Source organism: Vicugna pacos, chromosome 27, assembly GCF_048564905.1.
Source record: "Vicugna pacos chromosome 27, VicPac4, whole genome shotgun sequence".
NCBI lineage: Eukaryota > Metazoa > Chordata > Mammalia > Artiodactyla > Camelidae > Vicugna > Vicugna pacos.
In genome coordinates this window covers 7,572,879-7,589,518 of record NC_133013.1, presented here as the reverse complement: position 1 = coordinate 7,589,518, position 16,640 = coordinate 7,572,879, and the positions used below count along the sequence as shown (strand labels likewise).

Sequence of the window (16,640 nt, the reverse complement as noted above, 5' to 3'; positions counted from 1 at the left end):
GAGCTGTCATGAGAATTCAGCTTGGTACCAGGGAGATTAACCCGTCTTAGGACCCCGGCACTGAGAATGCTTAGGGACAGAGGCTCACACCCTACTCACCATGTACCACATGTTGGACCAAATAGGGTCGTTGAAATAAAGGGCTTGGGGATCACTTCGCACCTGTCTCTTCACCCTGCGTTTAACTTCCTGCTGTTGGAGCCATTTCACCTGCCAGGGGAGAAAGGTGGTTACTCTATGTTTTAACAACGATCGGCTGATTTCATGTGGCCTCTTCGTAGGGGCCACACGTGTCCTTCTCCATGAATACCTGTGTCACCTTAGATGTCTTGGATGGTAAGTTCCAAGGAACCGTTTTCACTTCCAAGTGACCGTATTTGAAAGGTGAGAAGCAGTCTGTGTCTGTAGGGGAGGAATGAGTACCACCCTCAGAGATTCTGAAATCATTCTACTGAAAAAAAAAGTCTTATGAAGCTGCCAATAAACTCTCTGGTGACCCCTGACTCTAATTAAAAGGAAACCCAGGCGAGGGACGAGCACAAGTGAAGAGAGGAGAGAAGTTGGTCAAACGGTTATTGGAAGGCTGAGATGAAATATTTTATGGTGAGGATATGACTAAGTAAAGTATGAAAATCCATATGCTGGAATTTTTAGCAGCTACTGGAAACGTGGTACCAGAACGTGTCCAGAGAAAAACTAGAAAGGAACACAGCAAACTGCTAACAGCAGCAGCTCCTTGACAGCAACATTACTGTTCGTTTAAAATTTCTAAATTATTTTCAAGGTTTTATAAATTTCTTTCAATCCATATGACCTGCCTTCACAACAAAGGGGAGAAGTTTGAGAGGTAGAACAAACATCATTTAAGAGCAGGAATCCAGGAGCCTGGCTGCCTGGATTCAAAACCCAGCTGCACACTCACCAGAGTGTGACTTAGAGCCGTCAGCCAGCCTCCCTGGCCTGTCTGCCCGTCTGTACAGCAGGCATCAGCATGGCTTGCTGTCAGGGCACACTAGCACATGAACTTGGTATATATAAGGTGCATGTCAGTGCCTGGCACACGGCTGTATTATCACGGTGTGCGTGTGTGTCTGTGTGGCTGTGGGTGTGCAAGCATTTTTCAAAGTGGAAGAGTTTTTTTCACTTTTTAAAGGTCATGGGGGAGTTTGAGATTTGCAAATGTTAACTACTAAATATAAAAATAGATTAAAAAAGGCAATTTCTTCTGTATAGCACAGGGAACGATATTCAATATCTTATAATTACCTTTAATGAAAAAGAATATGAAAACGAGTATGTGTATACATATGCATGACCGGGACATTATGCTATACACCAGAAATCGACACATTGTAACTGACAATACTTCAGTTTTTAAAAAAAATATTTAAAAAAGGTCATGAGGTTGGGAAGAGGGAATAGCTCAGTGGCAAAGTGCATGCTTAGCATGCACGAGGTCCTAGGTTCAATTTCCCAGCACCTACCTCTATTAAAATAAATAAGTAAATAAATAAACCTAATTACCTACCCCCAAAACAAAAACAAAACAAAAAATTAATAAAATAAATATTTTATAAAAGGTCATGGGGAAGACAAGTCCCATACCCTGAACAGAAACATTTTCTTGGTCCTGCTGTTACGGTCGCCCCGACTCAGTACCACTCCCACTGAGGCACAGCTCTGCACTGGGGCTGAGACAGGCGGGCGGAGGGTGCCCAGGCCCTGCTCGCAGAAGTGTGTGCTCTAGTCAGGGGCTCCCACCAGGCAACCCAGAGTATGAGGCAGGCTCTGAGGAGGCAGACAGGAGGCAAAGGGCCGGGAAGGGGGATGCGGAGGGGGGATGGGACCCTCCAGGGTGGGGGCAGTGGAGGTGACCCCAGAGAACTGATAACAGCCACTGATGGATATTTTCATGCAAAATTAAACTATACAAGGCAGGAGGGCATAGCTCAGTGGTAGAGTGTGTGCTTAGCATGCCCAAGGTCTTAGGTTCAATCCCCAGTACCTCCATTAGGAAAATAAACAAATAAATGAGAAAGAAAATTGCCATATGATATCGTTCATATGTGGAATCTAAAAAAAAAAGGACACAAATGAACTACTCATTATTTATAACTTAGGTGACTGATTTCTTGAACATGTGTAAGCACATCTGACCATCCTTTATGATTGGATTACTGCATTCTCTTGATTCTTATTTTGTGGTTGGCTTTATTCCTTTGATACTATGTAAGTTTATAAAGCTAAAGCTCTAAACTGTTCTTAGAAACAATGAACAGTATATATATGGAAATTATTTTTAAGTAAAATTTTAAAAAGTTTAATTAAAAAATAAATAAAATTACTCCCCCCAAAAAGTAGACATTTAATAATTTTTTAAATAAATAAACCTAATTATTTCCCCTCCAAAAAAGTAGAAATTTAAAAAAATTAATCAAAGGATCCAGTGAGACATTCTTCTAAAACACCTTCTAACGGCATTGTCCCATATATTACTGCTGAACCAGGAAGCTTTCGCTTGGTGCGCAATATCTAAGACCACCTTCCCTAATCCGCTAAGCACCCTGTTATAAAACACAGTGGTGCACGTACCACTGACAGCTCGGAGCCCCCAAGATGCTCCCGCCACCCGGCCTGGCTGACTCCTGGCCCATCCACCCACATCCAGCGCCTTCCGCTCACCAGGCTGACCTCCCATCACAGACGAGGTGAACGCTCGTCTTCCAAGCCCGAGTGGGGACCCCCCCCAAATCAGGCAGGTGACAGAAAGCACGCTGCCAGGAGTCACAGCCCAATCCCCCACTGGGATGAGAGTGAAGGCATCCTGGCCTCCAGCTGTTGCTGGGCTCCAGGTAAGAACCCAGCATTAACTCACAGTTCTGGGGTGGACTGTGCTGGGATGGGGTCTGTGACACAGTTGGGGGCCCTCCCTCTCTCATGGTCTCATAGGTGGCCCTCCCCCTGGGCCAGGTCACTGTAAGGCTGTGACAGCCACCCAGGTACCATCAGGCTAATGGAAGTGAATATAATAAATCATTCGCCCAGCCTAGGGTCTTCCAGGCCCCCAACCCTCTGGAGATGGAATCACGGGTGACATCACAGCCAGGGGCTGCCTCAGCTGGTGGTCATGTGCTCAGGGCCTGCTTCCCACTCCTTTCTCCGGGGTCCAGTCCCTGCCCTGCTCCTCACCCAACTCCAGGAAAGTATGGGGGGCCTGGATTCCATCCTCCTGCCATGTTCCAGATTTCCCCTGATTCCCCTGGATAGTTGGGTCCCTGTGGTCCCGTATCCAGCTGCTCGTTCAACAAAGCTGCCCGGGGTCTTAGGGTGTGTCCGGCACCAGGCTCTGGGAACAGAAGCATGAACACCTCTAGTTCCCATCCAGGTCCAAGGCGTCCTCTCTTGCACCTCCAGCTCAGACGCAGAGCTCAGCTCCAGACACCCCTCAGGTGGGAACCAGAGCCTCTCCAGGAAGGTCAGAGGGGCCACTGACCCAAAACTGAGTGCCTGAAACTTTAGCTCCCCCATAAAATAGCAGGTGCACCTGTCCTGGTGAGGGGTACCTCACTTGTCAACAGTGATGCCATTTTTTAGCTTTATTTACTAATTTGCTTTTAATGGAGGCACTGGGGATTGAACCCAGGACTTCATGCACGCTAGTCATACGCTCTACTACTGAGCTATACCCTCCCCCCAGTGATGCCACAGGAACCCACGGTCTCGGGTCCCCATGGACATGTCACGCACAGAGTGGATGCTTCTGCCGAGCAGAGCATATGGTGAGCTGGTTTTTATGCTGAGAGTCCAGGCTGGGAGGGAGGCCTGCCTGTGATACTCTCCCTGCGATTACCTTCACGAGGAAAAACAAGTTATGATCTTTTGTGGGATTAGAAGCATTCCTCCTCTCCCAAGGGGGCTGGTACCCAAGAGAAATCAGAGTATTTTGCTGGCAGTTTACCTGCCACTTTACACTGAAGTTTGACTCACGATCTACTCTCCAGACCCCTCAGAACGTCCATGGGAGATGCTCAGACTCTCTCCTGCGGAAAAAGGCAGGGAACAGACGGCAGGACACACTGCCCACCTTTGAAGGTCATGACTGCACACCCGGGAGGTAAGTCCTACACCCAAGCAAGCCTGCAATGAGTGGGCCTGGGGCGAATTAAAATACATTTTGTGGTTCAGGGTGCATGGTAAAAGCTGGACCATCACGGAGTGTCCCCTGCCTTCTCGTGAAGAGAACCCATTGGTCCTCACAGCCTTCAGATCACTGGATCAAAGGAAGCGGAAGCCTCGCCCACAAGAAAGTCCCTGCCCATTCTACACCATGCCGCTTTGGTTTTGACTGGGGGCCTCTCCAAAAGCATGTTCACCCGGCACCGGTGAACGTGCAAACAGGGTCTTTGCTGGTGTAATTAAATTTAGGAACTCGACATGAGGTCACCCCGGATCACTTGGGTGTGCCCCGAATCCCATGAGAAGTGTCCTCACTAAAGACAGACAGAGGGAAGCTGGAGACACAGCAGGAGAAGGAGGAGACCTTGTGAAGGAAGAGATTCCAGAAGCCCAGGATGCCTGGGACCACCGGACACTGGCAGAGGAGAGGAAGGATGCTCCCCCAGGAACTTTAGAGGGACCCGGGCCCGGCCGGCACTTGGGTTCAGACTCCTGGACTCCAGGACTGTGAGACAGTAAGTTCCCGTTGTTTTAAGTCCCCCTAGTTTGCTGTCATTTTTTCAGGACAAGCCCTAGGAGACTAACCCACAGGTTTCAATCATGGGCTAAATCAGGGTTGTAATTTTTTTTTTTTTTGTGGAAGAAGCAGGGCAATTAGATTTGTTTGTTTGTTTATTTATGTTAATGGAGGTACTGGGGGTTGAACCCAGGATGATTTTAAATATTTGAGGCTCCACGAGGCTGTCCTCCTAAAGGAGGAACTGAAGTCACCCCCGTCGGCAGGTGTCCCGGGTGACTGGAGCTGACAGGACCCCGTTGGCGGAGGCTGCAGGGAGGTGCACCAGGCAGGGAGGGGTCTCAAGGCAGCAGCTCTTTACCGATGTTTCAAAAACCAGGGGGAGGGTAGAGCTCAGTGATAGAGCACATGCTTAGTATGCATGCGATCCTGGGTTCAATCCCCAGTACCTCCATTAAAATAAATAAATAAACCTAATTACCTCCCCCCAAATAATAAATAAATAAATAGAATTAAAAAAAAAACAAAACAAAAGGGACAGTCATCCTGGTGTGCCCTCTGGTGCCAGCCCCAGCTCAAAGCCCCACCCATACAGGCCCGTCACTCTCACCCTGACCACGTGCCCTGCACGTCACTGGGCCCTGGACTCCCCTCCTCGCAGTCCCCGCAAATTAAAGCTGCCCCCCACCCAGGTCCTCCTCATCCTCCTGATTCTCCTTTCCAACTCGGCGGCCCTAAAACCCATCCGTCCCTGCAGGTCTGAGCTCTCAGGGTACCCACGGGCCTGGGACGCCTGCTCCCCTGCTCACCAGGCCAGCTTACTGGTGCTGCCCTGTCACCCACCCCCGTCTGGAACCTTCTCCGACCTCCAGGCTGCAGACACCTGCACGGTGACACTGCCTTCACCCCAGGACATGGGTGGTATCCATTCAGAAGCTCACCTTCCCCCCAGAGAGAGGGCTGCATCTCAGTCACCCTGGTCTCTCCAGCTCTCACCCAGCACCTGCCCTGTGACAGGGACTTGCTCGACTACGATTTGCTGGACTCAAGTATTATCCTCTCTCTTCATGAAAAGGCAAATTGAAAATGGATGCTAGACAAATGCAAAGTTAGGTGTGTCTCTGCTGGGGGCTGGGGGCTGGGGGCCGGGGGCTGGGGGCTTGCCCTGACCTGGCTGGTCCAGCACCAGCCGCAGCTGTGCCTGGGTGTGTCCGCGTTGGTCTGATGACCCTCTGCTCCCCGCCGGCCTGTCTGGACACGCCATGTGGGCCGTTTTGCTCACCACTGTATTTCCATGTGCAGGTGATGCTGGGCGTACAGTGGGAGGTCCCTAAAGCTCCCTGAACGAAGGGATGACGCTCAGTGAATACCCTTCAGGTGACAAATATGTTGTAACCACAGGCAAACTATTTAAAACACTTTGGAGGAGAAAATGGGAGTGGGTGTTAGGGACTACAAGATGATCTGTTGGCTTTTTGCAGATGACCCACCATCAGTGATCTGGGGCAAGAGCAACGTTTGCCAAAAGCCGCACACAAATCGTCCCTCCCGGTAAAGCTGTATCAACCTGCGTAAAATGGCTTGAATTCTTCAAACTCATATTTTGAAGAGGGAACTGCACTCTGACCGATTTCATTTCATCCGTTTTCTGTACGTCTCCTGCTAAACATTCTAGTCGTGAAGGCTTCACAACCTCAAGATTACGTGAACAGCAACCCTTTCCTCTGGAAGGCAACGCCTCCCCCAGCTTGCTCCTTGAGAAGTCAGATTACAACGAGGCACCTGCAGGATGTAGCTCTGCGGATAAGACAAGGTGAACCTAAAAGATGCTTAGAAAGAGGCACAGACGTGAGCAGGATCCCAGTCACCAGCCTCAGAGGCCATGGGTTCTCAGTGACGCCAAGCTGTAAAATCGTCCAACTGTCCTTTGGGCAAGTGTGTCTCTGGCAGCCCCTACACGTCCCCTTCCTCATGGGCCCTGGGCATGCTGCTGGCCCAGAAGGCGCCCGGCACACCGGTCCTGGATTTGACAAGCGACCAAGGGAATTGTTTTGAAGCCTCCTTCGTGAGCCAGTGTCACCAGAGAGAGCATGAGAGACCCTCGAGCTCCATCCAAAGCTACCATCTGCCCAGGCGCTGCCTAAAGCCCTTGACTGCTAAGCGGGCCCCCGTGAAGCTCCGGAAGTCCCAGGAAGTCGGCAGGAACTGGTACATCCTGGCAGGAGACTCCAGGGTCTTTGCTCCAAGATGGAGCTAAGGATGTAGAGGCCATTTAGAAACCCTCGTCCAGGAGGGAGGGTATAGCTCAGTGGCTGAGCACTGTGCTTAGCATGCACAAGGTCCTGGGTTCAATCCCCAGCACCTCCATTAAATAAATAAATAGACAAACCTAATTACCTCCCTGCTTAAAAAAATTACCATTATAAAATAATTTTTAAATACCATATAAACAGACTTGATCCCTCAGCGCCTAGAGTCCGGTGGGAAAGACAGCTGCTAAGGTGGGACCTCACAAATCAGGAATGTGGACATACTACTGCTGGGAAGAGCATCCCTGTGGTAGGGATGGACGTGCTAGAACCGGAAGTTAGGGGAGAGAGATACGGGGGGAAGGCAGTCTGTGCAAAGGCTGTGCAGGGGGAAAGAGGAGATGTCATCAGATGAGGATGCTAAAGGCCAGCATGGCTGGGGTCCAGGGTCCCCAGGGAGGTCAGACCAAGGAGGGCCCTGGCAGGACGTTCCAAGGGGCAGTGGCATCATTATAGGAATGTCTCCTAGGATCCCTGAGGACAGTGGGGAGTGGACTGGTATTGGGCGAGAATGCCCATAGTAGATCACTAAGAAGGGCAGTGCAGCGTCCAGAACAGAGGAGTGTGGCCTGGGGCTGGGGTGCAGGTGGGGAGGCAGGACAAGGGGGCGGAGCTGCACAGGTAGTGGAACAGGGTGGAGGAGGGAGGCTGCCTCTCTCTGAGACAGAGGTGCAGTCAAGGGTGGTCAGTCGGCTCTGGGTTGGGTTTATTTATTTATTTATTTATTTATTTATTTATTTTTTAATTTTATTATTGCTCTTTGTTTGCTTTAGAATTCTTTTTCTTCCCCAGGCGGTTGTACAATTTTTTTTTTAAATTGAAGTATAGTCAGTTTACAATGTGTCAATGTCTAGTGTACAGCATCACATTTCAGTCCTACATACACATACATATATTCCTTTTCACATTCTTTTTCATTAGAGGTTACTACAAGATATTGAATAGAGTTCCCTGTGCTGTACAGAAGAAACTTGTTGTTTATCTATTTTATATACAATGGTTAGTATCTGCAAATCTCGAACTCCCAATTTATCCCTTTCCATACCCTCTCCCTTCTGGTAACCGTAAGTTTGTTTTCTATGTCTATGAATCTGTTTCTAATTTGTAAATGAGTTCATTTGTGTCTCTTTTTTTTGATTCCACATATAAGTGTATCATATGGTAGTTTTCTTTCTCTTTCTGGCTTACTTTACTTAGAATGACAATCTCCAGGTCTATCTATATTGCTGTAAATGGCATTATTTCATTTTTATGGCTGAGTAGTATTCCATTGTATAAATATACCACAGCCTCTTTATCCACTCATCTGTTGATGGACATTTAGGTTGTTTCCATGACTTGGCTATTGTAAATAGTGCTGCTATGAACATTGGGGTGCATGTATCTTTTCAAATTATAGTCAGGATGGGTTGACTCTGAGACATCTTTGAGGATCTATGTGGGACTGTCGAGTGGTAACTGTGAAACAGTAAAGCACCATCTCTTAAAGTTTACTTTAAAATTCTAGCTTTTTACCAACTCATAGTAGCCATTCTACCAGACCCAGCTGGGTTGTGCTGGAGATCTCTCCTGTTCCCACGTGGGTAAATCCACCAGGCCCCTACCCTCAGCCCATCCCACAGTTCATCAACCCCAAGATCAATGTGGTCACTTACTGTCTATGTGCCTGCATTTGCCAGGAACTTTTTGTTTATTTGCACTCTGAATGGCTCAAGCACACAAAACTGACAGATAAAATTCCATCTGTGGTTAATGGAAAGATCTGCTTAAACGTTGCATCACTGCTGGAAAGAAACCTGAGCTTTGATTAAACTCTGGGGGCAAAGTCCCAGCCTCCAAAACAGAATGCCTACTCAGGTCCTGGAAATCATTTTCCAGCTTCTGAGTGTGAAAGCACCGAAATGAAGCAGCAGACTGAAGCCTCCCACCGTCCGGGAAGGAGCCAGTGAGGGCCCCCCTAATAACATCTTCATCCTCCGTTTTCCGTCATTAGTCTAGCCGAGCACTGAGGGAAGAGAAGGGCTGGACCAGAGTCATCGCTCTAAAATGTAAGGGCTGGAAGACGCAGACAGCAATGTCGAACTCTAAGCCAGCTTGGAACACAATCAGAACGCGTCATTTTAAGAAAATTTGCGAGCAATCGCAGCTATTGGCCGACGCTTCTGTAACGTCCACCCTCCTCCAGACTTTTGGCGAAAGAACAAGTTAAAAACAAATGCTTTCAGTTTGCTTAAATGACAGCCCTTGGAAGAGCCCAGGGAGGGACCCAGCACCCTGAGAACAGTTGGGCTGTCCTCCAGAGGAGAGGGCTGGTCAACGAAGCACTTTGAGCAAAAGGGCCCTTTTCAAAGGGGGTTAAACACATCAAGTCAAGGGGGAAGGGTACAGCTCGGGGGCAGAGCGCATGCTTAACATGCATGAGGTCCTGGGTTCAATCCCCAGTACCTCCAATAAACAAACAAACAAACAAACAAACAAACCTAATTACCTCCCCCACCAAACAAACAAACAAACAAAAAACAAGGTGATCAAGACTGTGAGGAAAATGAATGCATGATTCTGGTACAGGATCCTTGAGCAGAGATGCTCAACAAATTAAAGAAAAGAGGTGCGTGTATGACTAACGCAGCCTTAGATCTTCCCTCCTGCAAGGGCGCTGTTCCGTTTTGTTTTAACCAACGTGCACTCACGCGAAGTGGGGCTGGGTGGTAAATTCCATCACTTATCAAAGCAATTGTAGACAATAAGGACTGGAGCTAATTAAAATAAAATACCATCTGCCTCCGACTGAACTTTACCCCAAGCCCCGCAACATTCATTTCCAGTTTGTTCATTCAAAACACAACAGGGACGGCATTCCAATGTCTCTGACTCACATGAACTCATCTTTTCCCTTTCTTAATAATATTCATCACACGACTCTCTGATCACTAAGGTCCCAGAAACGCTAGGCTCATGTGAGACAGCGTGCCGGTGCCCTGCCAGAGAAGATAACACTCAACACTTCCGTGAAAGAGCTAATTTTGCCCAATATTTCATCGGCAGGACTAGGTAAAGGAAATATTACTCAGACTGACAGCTCATTGATTTGGTTTGCATTAAAACTAGACTGATTTAAACAGAGGCATTCTGAATTCATCATTGGCTCCGATGTCTGTATGCTGTCCCTGGGGCTAGACAATTAGGACTGTGAGAACGGGTCAGCCAATCACGTGGGAGTTGCAGGCAGGGCTGGAGTCTGCGGGCTGTTTACCTTTTCTCTCTTTCTTCTTCGTTGGCAGGATGCTTCCATAGCGGTCCTGCCAGGAGCTTATTAAGAAGCTCTGAATAAAAGGGATTTTGATTTGAAAAAAACTTAACTGCCATAGCCTTTGCTGAATAAGTCTCTGCCTCTTTCTCGCTCCTTCAAGGACATAACTGATTACTGGGAATATTTGGCCCGTAGACCCGAACTGGATGGAGTCCTTTGAACGCACGGAAGATGAGGAAGCCCATCATCTCAGATACTGCAGAGGAAGCCATCTGGGGCCCGCCCTGAATCCCCCTCCGCCACCTCCCGCATATGATCTCACATCTGCTGGTGGCTCACCCGGGGCAGAGACCCGCTGGGTGGGCATCTCTGCGTCACACCCAGCAGGTGCACAATTAATTAATGTTTCGGAAGGAAGGGGAGAGCAGCTGAGTGGAGTATCTTTAAAAGTTTTAAAATTTAGTCACACAAAAGAAGTGGATGTCCACAAAACACAGGCTGAGTCTCCTGTTTCAACTGTGAGGCAGTTCTAACCGCTGAGAAATAGCTTAATCCTTAGAAATCCCTAGGGAAACGGGACCAAGGAACCCATCATCCCATTATCTCCTCAGCACATGCCGGTGTGGGGGGACTGGGGCTCCCCAATGCCAACAACAGGCCCCTTGCTGTAACTACCTCTGTGGGAACAATTTAAGGACTCCAGAGACCTCTGACCTCACAAGACAGGTAACTGCTTGCTCAACGCAAAATTGTGGAGGGGCCCAGCAGCAACTTCCTTGCAAGCCTAGAAACGTCTCCACACTTTGACAGGTGGTGGTGGACCACTGGGGACCTCAGCCTCTCCTCCAGCCACACAGAACTCATGTCTCTTTGGTGATAGGTCTGTGCACTCCGCACAGAGCATCCCTTGCACTCAGCTGTGCAGGGAGACCCGCATCAGATCTGCTCACTCATCTTCAGTGGCCTCAGTGGTTCCGTGGGAATGAGCTACTACCATCTGGCTTTGCTTCTAAGAGCAAAAACATGCACCAGCCCCCTTGAAAACCATTCCTCCCAGCTCCACGGTGTGAGCACACACAGGTATAATCATAGCCCCGTATAATTCATGTTAACGTGCCCAAGCAAGGGGGGTGGGTGGGTATAGCTCAGGGGTAGAGTGTGTACTTAGAATGCACGAGGTCCTGGCTTCAATTCCCAGTATCTCCATTAAAAATAAATAAATAAACCTAATTACCCCCCCAGATAAAGTGCCCAAGTACATAGTAATCCCTTGATAAACATGAAATTCCTTTTCCTGCCAAGAAGGGAGAATGGGATTAGCATAATGCTTTATATATGTCTCCTTCTATCTGTCCACCCATCCACCCTCCCATCTATCCATCCTTCCACCCACCTATAAAAAGAATTCAGAAATACAGGTACTACATGTCCACCTTCTCACACCCCAACTGCAGGAATGTGTTCCATGGGACCACTTCCTCATGTGCTTGGAATCAGAACACCACAGAGCGATGCCCTGGAGAAGGGTGTTTCAGGTACAGTGCCCAGGGATAAACCATCTCTCTCACCACCCTCAGCTCAGTCAACCCCAAAAGAGCCACGGTTGTCAGTGGGGTGGCTTGGGACAACACCAAGACTGATTTCTCCATAGGAACTCTGGTGATCAGTGTTCGCTAGAGACAGCTGACATGGTAACATACGCCAGCTTGGGAGCCCAAACCAACACTCAGCACATTGCTTTTAAGAGAAGGTGATCCATTGACAGATAACTGGATAAAGAAATTGTGATATATTTACACAATGGAATACTACTTAGCCATAAAAATGAATGAAATAATGTCATTTATTTCAGCAACATGGATGGATCTGGAGATCGTCATTCTAAGTGAAGTAAGTCAGAAAGAGAAAGAAAAATACCATATGGTATCACTCATATATTGAATTTAAAGAAAAGACGAATGTATTTACAAAACAGAAACAGACTCACAGGCATAGAAAACAAACTTATGGTTACTGGTGGGGTGAAGTGGAAAGGGTGTGGAAGGGATAAATTGGGGGTTCGAGATTTGCAGGTAATAATGACTATATATAAAATAGATAAACAACAAGCTTATACTGCACAGCACAGGGAACTATATTCAACACCTTGTAGTAACCTATAATGAAAAAGAATATGAAAATGAATATATGTATGTATACACATGACTGAACTATTATGCTGTACACCAGAAATTGACACAACATTGTAAACTGACTATACTTCAGCTAAAAAAATTTTTTTAAGGAATTTAAATTCTCAAGTCTCCTAAGGGACCCAAATATTTGGAGCCTTTAGCTGGTCTGATACGTAGCTACATGTCGGTTTTGGTTTATTCAAAGTGGATAGGGAAAACTAATGGTGATCTAGAATCACATTAAAATCCAGACTTGGCCATTTTTAGAACCACAGATCAAAGCAATAAGCAAACAGCACTTCAGGGGCCCCAAGACAGCATCGTGTGCACAGAACAGAGATCCGTACCTGGGGGTCCATCCTGAGGAAGGTGTGAGGGCCCCTGCTACCCAAGGTCGATCTCTTAAAGGTTTTGCTATGGTAAAAATGGTAGTAATCTTCCAGGTTCCCAATCTGCAAAACAAGAAGCAGGATATTCTCAGTTAAAACAGTCTTACATAATCCTGCATTCCACAAAAATCTCCCCTTTCTCCAAGAGGCTCGTCCTGCTCCCAGGGGAAACATGCCCCCGACTGCGCTGTCCCACTCCGATCCCGGCACAGAGGTCACATTTGAGAGTATGAAGATTAACTGAGATACCCCCTTTCTGGATAAACACCACTAGGTAATGCTTCCCAGGAAGCACACTCCTCCCACCCCAAAGCATGTGGTGAGTTCATCTCATTTAAAGCTTGTGTTATCTTGGCCAAGTGTTTTAGACATGAATGAATGTTCATCCAGGGTCAAGCATCCCTGAAGTAGCTAAGTGAGTGTCAAGTCAGGTCTACACTGAAATATTTATGTGTAAACAAACTCCATCCTTTCCACCCCACGGGTAAACTGGAATATCCAAGAACGAACGTCCCTCTCAAGAAGGGAGCCAAGGAAAACATGCGGCTGCATCTGCTCGAGGATTGTGCAAAGGTCAGCTGCGAACACTTGAGCCCCCAGGGTGTCCAGTTTTCTGCCAGGGGTTGTTTGTCAGGACAGATTTCAGCCTGAGGGCTGGAGGGGCCGCAGGGAAGGGAAGAATGGGGCCCTTGGATGGGCTGACCCTCCCTGCAGCACCCACGACCCTAGGGCATCTGGACACTGCTCTTAGAAGGCCTGCTGCTTGTTCTAACATTCACTGGTTACTGAAAACAGCTCGCTGGTCTCCTTCCTTGAAAGCTTTCTAAAACAAGATGGACTGAATACAAGACAGACTCTCCAACTGCCCTTCTCAGGTGACACCATCCTGGTTTCTGTTCCAGCCTCTGACTGAAGGGTGAGTTTCAGACTCAGTGATCTCTCGAGCAGATAGAGATGGTGACTGTGAGCCTGGGTTCACACCCCTCCCACTCCCCTCACTGCCAATGACCGTGTGATCTCGGGCAAGATTACCTCCTGCAGATCTCAGGTCCTTACACGTAAAATGGGGATAAAACCACTCATCCCATGGAGTTCAGTAGGACTAACATCCACCCAGTACACTGCACCCTTCTGCTGCACCCCCTCCCCACTCACAGATGTTCTGTCTGTGACCATTTTGACCCCAACAGAGTTGATCGGCCCAGGCAGAGACCTGGAGGGGTGTGGATATTCTAAGTGGTCATTTCATATCTTTCCACAAGAAGATAAAGCAGGTGTCTACAGAGAGAGCTCTCTTTACTACATCCTTCAGCCCTCCTTTCCAGAAGTCCTGGCAGTCTGGCTGCCCTCTGCTCTTGAGTTTCAGGAGATGCCCATCCATCCTTCTTGTTCACTTATGCTTGCTCCAGTGTGTTTCTGTTGCTTACAACCACAGAACACCAAATACTGTGACAGTTGTGAGGGTTAATAGGTATCACCTGTATGGTGCCTAGTTCAATGCCTAGAACCTGGTGGATATGCAACAAACTCTGCCTGGTACTGGGGGGCTGGGGTTCTCCCCATGGCTCCTCTCCAAGGTTCCTCCATCCCTTCACTCGGTCTGGGATGCATCCCAGCTCAATCTTCCTGCTGGATGACCCAGGCTGAAGATCCTCTCTGAGTCTTAGTTTCCATGTGAGAAAACTAACCACTACCCTGAAGGGCAGCCCCAAGACTATTTCATTTATGCACATATATGAAGAGCTAGTAGACAGCCTGGCAGGTAGGAGGTGCCCTATAAGTGGTTTTCTGCAATTATGACTCTCAGTTCACTTTCTACCGCAAGATATTTTTCCACCATCATCAACCTCATTATTTCTGGCCTCCTTTGAGCAAAAGCACTTGTATTTCTCTTCCTACAGCAGACAGTCACCTTGCTCCCATCTTCAGCAAAGTTAATTGTTCCGTATGTCCAAGGGCACCTCCTGTAGCCAGAGCTGGGATTTAGAAACAGAAGCGGTAACAGTGCCTTCACTTACAGCAATATTTAATTAGCGTGTTTGCTTATAAGCTGCCACCATCCCTGGGGATGTTTCACAGCTTTCGGTCTTTTCACTCTGGGCATTCAAGTCAATTCCTGCTCGGGGACATGGAGAAACGGAGAAATGAATCAAATTGGCTGGCAGAGATGGATTCATAGCAGAGCTGCTGACCCCAAAGTGGCCCTGGAAGCCATTCAGGGCTGCAACAGGCCTTAGGGCAGCCAAGCCAGGCCAGAGGCAGCCAAGCCTCTCTTCAAAGGCCAGTCCCAAGGCCATTCGGCCCCCTGCCTCTGCTCCCATCCAACCCCATCCTTTGCAATGGCTCAGAGGGTCTGAATCAATGCAGCCCTTCTCTTTGAGCAATTCAAGGGATGAACAGACAATTCCCAGAGTGCTAACCAGACAAACTGGCCCCCAGGTCAGCAGTGGCCACTGTCACCCTGTTTGGAGACATATATCCAGCCCAGCATGGAGGCTAAGGGTCTGGGGAGGGCCACTCCTGATGCAGCGGAGAAGGGGACCCCAGTCAGGTCCACTCTCCTGCTCTCCCCAGGCGGCTGCAGAAGAAGCTGGAGTCTGACTCAGGAGAAAAGAGGAGAGAGCCGGGTCACTGGCTGCTCAGAAATCTGAGTCTCTCTGAGACTCCGTGAGCCTCCACCACCCTGCAGGTCCTCACAGGGTGGGGCTGAGGGTGTGGGGAGCAGCCAGCCACCCTCTTCCCCGCCACCAAAGATTGGAGAGTCAGGCAAACACAGATCAGACAGTCAGATTCAGGGCGAGGATATAAAGGGTTGCTGAGGCTGGGGCTGCTGTGAGGATAAGAAAAGAAAGGAAAGGTGGGAGGAAGGGCCTAGGCCTTCGGGAGGGACTCCGGACGCGGTGACAGGCCCTGACCTGTCTGCAGCCTGGATTGATGTGACCCCCAAAGTGTCCCCTCCAGAGCCTGTGGATGTGCTGTGTGGTTAGTAAAAGACTAACCCACTCAGAGCAAAGATTGGCAAACTATGGCCCATGGGCCAAATCCGGTCTACATTCATCCCTGTTTTTTTATTTTAATTTGGGGGGGGCGTTGAAGGGGGGTAATTGTGCTTTTATTTATTTTCTTTTATTATTTATTTAATGGAGAGACTGGGGATCGAACCCAGGACCTCGTGCAAGGCTAAGCATGCGCTCTACCACTGACCTAAACCCTCCACCCAAAATGTCCTTCTTTTTTAAGGCTGAATAACATTCCATGGTGTGTCTATACCACATCTTGTTTATCTATTCATCCCCAGGTTGCTTCCACCTTTTGGCTATTGTGAATAACACTGCTGTGAGCCTGGGTGTACAGGTATCTGTCCGTGAACCGGATTTCAATCCTTTTGGGGCAGGGAGGGTATAGCTCAGCGGTAGAGCACAAGCTTAGCATGCACGAGGTCCTGGGTTTGACCCCCCAGTACCTCCATTAAAAATAGTTATAATAAATAAACAAATAAATAATAAATAAGCCTAATTCCCCCCACCACCAAAAAATAAATAAAAATAAAAGTGATTTTTTAAAACTCCTCCTGTTTTTATAAATAGAACTTTACTGGGGCACAGCCACTCACCTGCTGCCCAGAAGTGCCTTCATACTACGATGACCATGTGGAAGAGTTGTTACAGAGACCCTCTGGACCCCAAATCCAAAACACGTCACAGGTGGACGTTATAGAAGTCTGCCCACCAGTGATTTCTAGCATTTGCTGCTGCTGTATTTGGGGAGCCCACCTAAGGCTCTGAGGTGGAACACAGCTTCTGTAAAGGTTGGGGGTGACCAGTC

The 16,640-nt window shown here is 48.3% G+C and overlaps 1 protein-coding gene across 5 annotated transcripts in view; it reads right to left on the bottom strand.

Annotated features, from left to right (window-relative positions):
- PCSK6 (proprotein convertase subtilisin/kexin type 6) overlaps nucleotides 1–16,640 on the bottom strand; it is a 160,492-nt gene that overhangs the window by 108,984 nt on the left and 34,868 nt on the right. For 4 of the 5 annotated variants that reach the window (XM_072950679.1, XM_072950678.1, XM_072950676.1 and 1 more), the window contains exons 2-3: nucleotides 12,774–12,878; nucleotides 100–210 (exon numbers count right to left, since the gene is read on the bottom strand). In XM_072950679.1, the coding sequence (XP_072806780.1) occupies nucleotides 100–210; nucleotides 12,774–12,878 (216 nt within the window). Of the gene's footprint in view, nucleotides 1–99; nucleotides 211–12,773; nucleotides 12,879–14,833; nucleotides 14,856–16,640 lie in introns of those variants that run through there. The other variant, XM_072950680.1, reaches the window with a different exon arrangement.